Source organism: Lathamus discolor, chromosome 5 (genome assembly GCF_037157495.1).
Source record: "Lathamus discolor isolate bLatDis1 chromosome 5, bLatDis1.hap1, whole genome shotgun sequence".
Taxonomy (NCBI): domain Eukaryota; kingdom Metazoa; phylum Chordata; class Aves; order Psittaciformes; family Psittacidae; genus Lathamus; species Lathamus discolor.
In genome coordinates, this window is record NC_088888.1 from 23,264,977 (window position 1) to 23,275,035 (window position 10,059).

At 42.0% G+C, this 10,059-nt stretch overlaps 1 protein-coding gene across 1 annotated transcript in view; it reads left to right on the forward strand.

The window, feature by feature from the left end:
* The window catches only part of LOC136014912 (U6 snRNA-associated Sm-like protein LSm5), a 259,793-nt gene extending 253,796 nt beyond the window's left edge, over positions 1–5,997 (forward strand). The window contains exons 3-7 of the mRNA XM_065680070.1: positions 1,110–1,323; positions 2,882–2,974; positions 3,194–3,221; positions 3,844–3,916; positions 5,704–5,997. Coding sequence (XP_065536142.1) covers positions 1,221–1,323; positions 2,882–2,974; positions 3,194–3,221; positions 3,844–3,916; positions 5,704–5,736 — 330 coding nt within the window. The 5' untranslated portion in view covers positions 1,110–1,220 and the 3' untranslated portion in view covers positions 5,737–5,997. The remainder of the gene's footprint in view (positions 1–1,109; positions 1,324–2,881; positions 2,975–3,193; positions 3,222–3,843; positions 3,917–5,703) is intronic.
* Positions 5,998–10,059: the final 4,062 nt, after the last annotated feature.

The following is a 10,059-nucleotide window of genomic DNA, read 5'->3' on the forward strand; positions in this document are numbered from 1 at the left end:
CTATGCAATTGTGGATGGAAGAACATGGGAAATAATAGAATCCGGTCCATTGAGTGCAAGTTGGTCAGCACAAGCATGTGAACTACATGCCTTATTAAGAGCATTAATAAGATTACAAAATAAGAAGGGAACCATATTTACAGACTCAAAGTATGCTTTTGGAATAGTACACACCTTTGGAAAAATATGGGAAGAAAGAGGGTTGATAAATACCCAGGGAAAAGGGTTAATACATGAAGGATTAATAAAACAAATATTACAGGCTACAAGAGGACCTGAAGCGATAGCTATAACTCACGTGAGGGGGCATAAAAAGGGGTTACAATTCAGGACCAGAGGGAATAATTTAGCGGATGAAGAAGCAAAACGAGCAGCTCTATTAATTTTAATGACTACTAAAAACGTAGAGGAAGAGGAAAAACAGATAAATGAACCAAAGGCATATTCTCAAAGTGAGATAAAAGAATATGAAAGACTAGGAGCAAAATTAGAAAATAATAAATGGATATTACCTGATGGGAGAGAGATGTTACCTAAGGGATATGCCAGAAGAATATTACACAGACTACATCAGCAGACACATTGGGGATCGAGGGCACTCACTGATCAATTTTTAAAGTTCTATGGGTGTATGGGAATTTTTGAAATAGCTAAGCAAGAAGCTCAGAGTTGTTTAACTTGTCAGAAAGTTAATAAAAAGCAAATGAGACAAGCTCCAAAGGGAGGAAGACCTTTGGCCCACCGACCCTTTGAAAGGGTACAGGTCGACTTTACCGAGTTACCAAAAACAGGACGATATAAATATCTTTTAGTAATAATAGATCACTTAACACATTGGGTCGAAGCCATACCCACTGCTAGAGCTACAGCTCAAGTAGTAGCAAAACAATTACTCGAAAATATCATTCCAAGATATGGTATGATCGAGGTAATAGATTCATTGTGGAGGGCACCATGTATAGCTGATGCCCAGCACCAGCTTTCTGTCCTGGCACCTTAGGCTTAGTATCAGGATCTGGATGTTCGCAGTCCAGTGAAGTCTGCCCTTTTTTCACATACTAATTGTTGTTTGTCTTTGCGTGCTTGACAAGCAGAGTATCTGTGTTTAGGTAGCATAGGCCTGTGATATACATGGAGGCATCCGACTGGATACACTTGAAATTCCTGCCCTGTTATGGAGAAGATCAAAGCACAGTGGTAAATGAAGCCTGCATGAATCCATGATTAACCGGGAAAACAGCAGTGTCGGTGATCCTCCAGCATGGATCAAGCTCCATGATGCCTGTGCCTCTGCCCGGCTTCTGCTAGGAGATCCTCTGTTTGGTGAGATAAAAGAAATTAAGCTTACTCTTTGCATTTCTCCTGTGGTTCTGTGCCTGTCCCCACACTCTGACTGTGCCAACTTACGTTGTCATTACAACTACCCCAGCTAGCACTTTCTACACGCTTTGCTCCAGGGAGAGGCACAGCCTTGCACTCTCGTTATGAGGCAAGTCTGTCCTCACATTGCTCTGGTCCGTGAAGTGATCCTGTGTGGAGCCATGTGGCATCTGCTGATGCCAGAGGTTGGATTTGACTTTGTGAACGTTCAGAGTTACCTGGGAACTAGCCACACAAGAACTGAGCTAGCCCCCCTGCAGCCAGCAGCTCTACGTCCTCCAAAGGTTCATGCCCTCTAAGGCAGAGGATGGAATTTATTTGGGCTTGATTCTTCCAGAAGCAGCCCGTCACAAAATGTGCAATGACTCTAGATGTTGAAATAAGAGCTTTATCTGACTATAGACTGGTTTGGGCTCGAAGGGACCTTGAAGGTCACCCAGTTCCAATCCCCTGCCATGGGCAGGGGCACCTTCCACTAGAGCAGGTTGCTCAGTGCTGCAGTATGAAGCAAGCCAACTGTGTTTGAACAGCCAGTGATTTTTGCTCCAAGCCATGTCTATATGCAAAAGGACTTCCAAGAATCCTTCTTGCTGCAGCCCACTTGTGAATTAATGAGCAAATCTGGGTGGGGAAAGAAAGATAGCTGTGGCGTACAGCGATTAAAGCCCTTCTACCTGCCACTCCCCGCGAAAAGAAGAGCTATCTGAAGGGTGGGTTACTGTATTTACTCAGGGGAAAACGGCGGAGCGACTGCTCTGCGATCCGCTCATCGGGTCTGCCGCACCGCCCGTCCCATCTGAAGCGGGAGGTGGCAGCGATTGGTCAGGCCTGGGTGCAACATGGCGGCCACCGCGACCAGGGATCCGTCTCAGCTGCTGTCCCTCGGTGTTTGGCGGTGATTCCGGTCTGCAGCGGGACGGGACGGGACGGGAGGGATGGCATGGAACGGGACGGGACGGGACGGGAGGGGAGGGAGAAGAGGGAGAGCGTATTTGCGGGCACTTGTGGTTGGTGTGAGCGGCGCTGCCGCTTGGCGGGAAGCTTGAATGGGGTGGACGAGGCCGGGAGGCGCCTGCAGTAAACGAGGGTCCCGGTGGGTGTCTGTGGGTGCGGAGCAGAGAGCGGCTGGGGCGAGTGTTGGTGCTCGGCCGGCGTGCGGTAATGAACTGCGCACCCTGGCAGTGCTTGAGGCCAGGGTGGACGGGGCTGGTTTAGTGGAAGGTGTCCTTGCCCGTGGCAGGGGGTTGGAGCCGGGGGAGCTTTAAGAGCCCTTACAACCCAAGCTATGATTCAATGACATTAAAGCGTTCTCACTGAAGGGAACGTCTTCCTGCAGAGTTCCAGCCTCGGAAACGTGGTCGTGTGCTAGCAGTACAGGTGCACCTTTAAAAATACATTTCCACTGCACACAATGTCAGGCGTTTTGTTCAAAAGAATGCGCTGTTCTATGAAACAGTCTCTTGTACCTTTCAACTTTATTGTTTGTTTTTTTTATTTACAGAGCTTGTGGATAAGCGCATAGGCTCCTGCATTCGTATTGTGATGAAGAGTGACAAAGAAGTTGTAACGCTTCTAGGATTTGATGACTTTGTCAGTATCCTTTGATGGGAATGTTTTATGCTTCAGCTCAATTGATTTATTGTATTTGAGAGGAGAGGTTTGAGTTCACTGGATAGAAACTTTTCGTATGGGTCGCTTGTATGACTCTGGTATTTTTGTTTTACAGATAGAATCACAGTTCAGTAAAAATGAAAATAACTTTGTTTTGATTTTAAGACTCTGGGCCTTATTTTCTTTGAATCCGGGTATTTAGATATGGTGTTAGAAGATGTTACAGAATTGTAAGCATTATTTCTATTTGGTTTCCTGAGGGAAAAATATTGTATAAAATCTAGAAGCAAAGCGGGTTTACATTTTTTGAATACTTGCCAGCTGAGTAGTTTATATCTTGGAGTTAAACTGTAGGTGGTGATCTATTCAGGACAGCCGTGTCGTAGAGTAGGTGTTGCATGATATATGCTTGTAATCAGGTTCCTTTTTTTAGCCTTAATTTTGCCTGGGTTTTGTGTAGAACTTCCCAGTAGTTTGTTTGCCTTTACATTTCCTTAAGGTCTAAGCAAAGATTTTAAAAGCTGCAGACTCAGAGATGAGTATTTATTACTTTGCTGTGCCGTGTTTGTATTTGAAACCTATTTTGAGTGTAGGTGCTATTCAAGAAATTGCCAAGATTTACAGGGTGAATCCGTGCCTTTATGTACTGAGCAGAAAAGTACAATGGAACTTTATGGTTGCCAGGTAGCTTTCTTTATGCAGGTGGTCAGTTACACTGCAGTGTGGCTGATGTCTTTGTTAGTTCCAGCAATTGTCATCTTAATGCAGAGATGTTTGTCAGTTCTGTAATCAAAGCTTGAATCATTGTCCCTGGTTACATGTTCTCATGTTCTTTTTCTAATGCTGCTTCAGCGAGATTGCACCTGAGGGCAGAAGAATCACAAAACTAGACCAGATTTTGTTAAATGGAAATAACATAACAATGGTAAGTCATTATGGTTAAAAGGCTGCATGCATTTATTTTCTATACCTGTAAATCTGTCAGCAATCAAGTTAAATTACTGTAAGATGAGCTTTCCAGAGAATTCCATTGCATAAGGTACTTTCAAATACCTTCCAGGGCATATTTATCTATGAGTGGTGCTGGAAAAGTGGTGTTATTGCCTTACTTGGCTCATGTTACAGCTTAAAAAGAATAATAACAAAAAGAGAATGACCCTGCTTTTACTTAGGTGACTGTTTTTCCAGTCTTGAGATGTGCAATGGAATCACTGGTTTTGTTACCCACTCTGGAGGCTGGTTCATACAGTGGCTTTAAACTCCTGTGAGTGTTTGCCTGCCTGAGTATGTAGGTGGAATAGATTTTATCCATTATTGTATATATAAATGTGTTTGCAGCACTTTGGATGCTTACAAGCTTGTTGAGTCATTTGGTGATTGTCCACCTGATGCTCAAAGAGCTGTATGTACCTTTATGTGCTCTGAAAAAATACCTGGAGGCCTGTTGGGTGATGCCAGATGGAAAGCACTACAGGTTTTGTTTATCATGTGCTGATGTATGTCGATCAGTACTGAAACAATTAGATACTATGATTATGCATCCTTAAGCTGGATTCTGCAACTTCCTAAATACTACAGAAGCAGACCCAGAGTTTTTTGCTTGTCTGCACTGAAGTCTGGAATTGCTACATAAGGGCATTCCTAATTTTGTGGGGAGAGAAGAGGAAGACTGACTTAGACTCAAGTTGGCTCTGTGTGAATGAGGAATAATCTCCATTTTGCTGTCCTACCTGCCTTGCACCTCCTCACTGTGTGTCTCGGCAACTGCCACCTTGACTTCATTTCTAAGCCTTTTCCTGCTTTGGTTATTGTTCTGCATCCTTGAAGAACAGTGCGTGTTCTGACTTCTTGTATGGGCTAAAACTACTACCATCCAGTTCAGCTGGTGGGATGCTGCCGTCAAAACAGAAGCGGGGGATTCTTAGAGTGTAGATGTTCAGCAAGACGTGGATATGTTTCTGTATTAGATCTCATGTCTCTTTTGGGGGTACATCTTCCCACATCAGGAAAACTATGCTTTAGACTTTTTCTTACTTTGGTCCCAAAAGCAGCAGAGCTCTTTGTCTTTAGAAGTGGTCAGCTAACTATTAAGAATGTGTCAGCGAAAGAAATTATCCTCTTCATTTTCCCCTTAGTCATATTTTTCCTTTTGCATTTCTTTTTCTGATGTTCAGTTCTTTACTTAAAGAAGGTACTTTCTTCACAGGAAAATGCTGTGCTGACTTACCCTGCTGCCTGTAGAAGGGTTCAGGCTCTATTAGTTTTTGGGCTGTGCTTAGCAAAAGAGGTCAGAAAGGGGAAACCAACTTCCCAGTGTAGCGATGGTCTGCAGAAGAATGATCAATTGGAGAAATCCTACGTGAAAGGGAGCATGTTCTATGTCTTTCTGAAAACAAGCTGTAGTGTTTCTAGACAAAAAAAATCTCCTTGAGGTGAATAACAAAGACAAAACACAAAACGTTTCTTATCTAGGAACTCCTTTGTGTCTTGTTAAACTTTCCTTGTATTTTAGAGATTCTTTATGGCATGTGCTTCTCTGGTAGTAACTGACTTCTGTTGCCAGAAGAAGGTAATTTAAAATCTAAACACCACTTTTGTGGTCTACCATGAAGTCGCCATCTGCTAAAATCTTCTGAAGCAAGAACTGTCACATATGACTTTGTAAAACTTCAGTCTATGGCACTAACATGCAATTGTCTTATTCTTTTATAGCTGGTTCCTGGAGGAGAAGGACCCGACGTATAAATCGATACAGTTGTCATCTATGAAGACATATATATATATATATATCGAATATAATATAAATAGAGCTTTTGGGATACGGGTGTGTTTGTTGGTTATTTATTTTGTTTATGCACTCTTGCAGTTGATATTTGATAACAGACAGGGATTTCCTTTTCAGGAAAGGTGCACTGCTAATGATGATACTGACTTCATAAGTTGAAATCATTACTTTTTTGTAAAGATGCACTAATCTGTCCCGATTAAAAGGCTTTCTTTTTATTAGTTACTGTGTTTTGTTACTTAAGTGCGCAAGTTAGTTTTTGTAACTGGTTGATGGAGTGGAAAATCGGTGTTCAGATTTTCTACATCTCTTGCATTTGTTTAAGACCCAAGCCTATGTAAAACACAAGGTGTTAGCCAACAGATTGCTGTTCTTTGGAGTACAGGCATGTACTAAGCTGCTTGAGGCTGTGTCACCAGAAACTGGTACAGTGCTGGAGAATGCTGAAAAGCTCTTCAAAGTGGATGCATCTGTTTGAGACTCAGCAGCCTTTCACTCTACTGGCCTTGAGGTTCAGCCCTCTTGGACATCTTTTGCTTGGTAGATACACTTTCTTGTAGTAAAGACACTGTAATAGTATTTGGCTAGTGAGGAGAGACAGAGCAGACTTGGTTCATGTTTTGGGGGGAGTGAAGAAAAAAGCTGGTGGTACTTGCCATCCATGTCAGTGGTGACTGCTTTCACCACTAAGTGGTGCTGTGTATCCTTAATTAAACTGGGAGCTGCTGTGTGTATGTTTAAATTGGGAGCTACCTCCGCCTGCTTGTGAAGTTCAGAGTAGTCATTTTAGAATGAACATTCTTTTGGCTGCATCTGTTCTCCTGGGATATAAAAACTTGACAGATGTTTGGGGCAACTGCTACTTTAAGAGAATGTCTATAAAGTAAGGAATTGCCGTTTCTGCTTTGTCATGATGGGCAAAAAAATAACGGATTCTAAATGATGTCCACTGCAGCTTATGCTTTCATAATGCAGTATTCAACTGACCTCGATGTATAAATGTCTTTGGAGAAGGAATCACAGGTGCCTGCTGTTACTGTAGACAAGGAGGGCACAGACTCACAGAGACAGGACATGCTTTGCCTTCCTGCCACCACAAGAGGAGTTGAAGAAGGGGGCTCAGGAGCAAGAGACTGCAAGGAAGATCCTTTTCCCTTGCTTTAGCTGTCAGAAAATCTGCCTTCTGCTAGCTGGGTCTTGCCTTGAAATACATTGAAAACTTCTTACTTTAGCCTGTGAAAAGGGAAAGAGACTCCCTCCTCTCTCCCAGGGAATGTGATATTTGGACTCGCTTGTTCTGAATATCTGCAATTGTCATGTTCAGACTGCATGGTGACAAGCTATGCCATTGACTCCCTGAATGGGTTTTCATTTCTGTCCCCATTTCCTTCTCCAGCTTTTTTTATTTAATACAATTAAAAAAATACTCTTTTTTTTCTTTGAACTTGCATTTGATTGGAATGTCATCTGTTGAGTTGAGCTCCAAATGCTTTATTTCCTAGCAATAAGCTGAGTCTTTTTGCCAGAACACTTGAAGTGTTCTAGCCGATGTAATAGTATGTGTTGCGCTGTTTTTCTGTTACCAGTAAGATTCTATACATGTTCAGTGTGTGCATTTGATTTTGGCTTCATTCCGGATTTTGAAAACAGTCTTAAACTGAAGAGGGGTTTCATGCTTGGCCAGGGAAAAGAGCAGATCTTGACTCAAAACCAACTTTACAGGGAGAAAGGTGAACTATTCTGTGTCTCTGGGTTTTTATTCTGATAGTGTGAGCATCTTGTTCCCTCAGGATTTTGTTATGTCTAGGAAAAAAGCTGGGTATTGTCTCACCCTCCTTTTCTGGTTAGGGGCTTTTTTCTCCCACTTAGAGGAAGTGCTGAGTCTGCTACATTTTAGGAAGACATTTTAATTTGTGACTCGGACGTCTGCAGACATCACTCTAGAGACAGTTTCTGTGCATCCAAATGCTGTTAATCCTTTAGAATATGAAAAGAGAGAGTTTATAAACTATCAGCTGAGAATACAAAGTATTCCAGGTGGATCTGACTTGCTTTGCATTCAGTATCCCTGTAGCCTGTTGCTTTGGAAGTGCAAGTAATAAGCTTTTCAATGGAATGAGTCACTGCTGGTGTGGTTTTTTTTTTCCCCTTGCCTAGAAATCTAGTGCTTAATCATATTGCACTGTCCTGTAGAAGTTGTGGACACTGGTGGCCACTTAGGGTGCCACTACAAGTAGGTCATTTAACATAATAACCCTAGGCTTTAAAAAGATGTAAAAGTTATGCTTAAAGTTTAGAGCAGGAAAGTCATCACGTTAAAATAGCTTCCTGCTTATGCCATGCAAAGTGATGGTTCCTCTCAGTTTTTGCGTTTTGTATGGTTTGGGGCTTTTTTCTTCTTTAAGATGGCACTGGTTGCAGTGATCTTTAGTTTTGCTACATGGCTGACTGGCTTAGTATGGACATGGTTCCTCTCTGCCTACTACTTCAGCTTACTTGCAGCCATAGTTGACAGCTGTTTGAAGTTGTGAAGCTGTATGCTTGCGCTGTAACAATATAGGCTTTCCCTGTTCAGTATCTAGACCCTTTTTCAGGATTTATTATGTATTGGGTTTTTTACCACATGAAATGGAAAGAGATTTCTGGCTTGCTGTTGGCTTTTAATAAGCGTTTTATCCTTGGGAGTTGCCCAGCAATTAATTAATTGACTTTGGCATTCAGCTGAAGGACATTTTTCATACCTGTGTTTAAATATTGATGCTAACAAGCCATCATACCCGTTCATAGATTTACAGATCCCTAAAGATAAGCAATAGGCATATTTTTTAATAAAGCCTGATCTTTTTGGCAAGAAGCAGAGTCTGCCCGGTTGTGTAGCACTTGCAGCTTTTCCCTATCAGCAGGCTTTGAAAAGGGGAGAACCTGTATCAAGGACACAGGATGGTGATGGTTAAAATCCTAAGCTGTGTACCGGTCTCGGGAGGAACGTGTGTGACTGGGAGTGAGTGTTTGTGGTGCAGCATCACTAACGTTTGCTTAGGAAAGTTTGGAAGAAGGAAGCATTTGCTGTATGGAAGATCCTTGAGGCCAATTTCTGACCCTGCTGAAGTTTATTGAAACTCTGCACTGGTTTCAGTGATTATGCAGGTTTGGCTTCTGCTCGTGCATTAAATCTGAAGAGAACAAACCTGCATTTGAAGGAGGGTTTTGTACGAAGGGTAATCAAACCAGCAACCTATTTAAGAGTTATTTTGAAATACTTGGAGTGTCAGTTAAAGGCAAATGAGTGAAGTTTGCTCCTACCTATGCTCACATCATAGACTGGTTTGGGTTGGAAGGAACCTTAAAGTTCATCCATTTCCTACCCTCTGCTATGGGCAGGGACACCTTCCATGAGGGCAGGTTGCTCCTACATCAGTTGTGACTATTGAACACAGTCAGCAGCCCACCTCAGAACTTTTTGGCGTCCAGTTGAAATGTGTAAGTTGTCTGACTTCATGGCCATGAGCTGATGGGTCATGGTTGTCTCAAAGCATAAAGTGCTGTAAGCTGCATCTGTTGCATGGCAGCTACTCTTCGACATTACTAACTGTACAATGGGGTATATGACAAATTTAGTGAATAAATACGTGTTGTTATCAAAATAGCTGTTTGCATTTCAGCATGATACAGGATGAGCTTTAAGGTCTGTTCCAACCCAGACCAGTTTGGGGTTCTGTGATTCTCTGATCTGCACAATTTAATATTCTAAATATGAGTGAACTGTGTAATTGTAGCAGTTTGCTGTTTACAAGAGGAAATCTATAGATTAGTTTTATCCTGTGTTTGAAAAGAGATGTATTTACGGAAGATAACGAGTCTGTCCCAAATACGGAAACACCTCCAGTTTGGGTGCACTATTAGAGCCTCTGTAAGACTTCCAAATTGGAAGTCTGTCAGGTTATGCTTGCGGAGTCTGAGACATTACATGTTGTCCTATGAAAAGGTAAATATTGGTAATAATTGATATTTGCTTTGTAGGCAATGCCTTTTGTATGCTCTAAAATCACATATAGATAACTTTTATTGTACAAATTACTTCTATTGCTTCCTTTTTATTCATAAAAGTACCGTTCATCAAACCATATAAGCACATACCTAAATTGCAGTGAATTCAGTGTTAAACTTCTTGAATTGCAAAAAACCTTAGTGTTGCTGTGACCTATTCTGGGTGATAAACCAAATTGGCCAGCTTTGTGTTCCTGCATGTCTCTGTGATTAATATGCAGTAGCTCAGAGCAAGT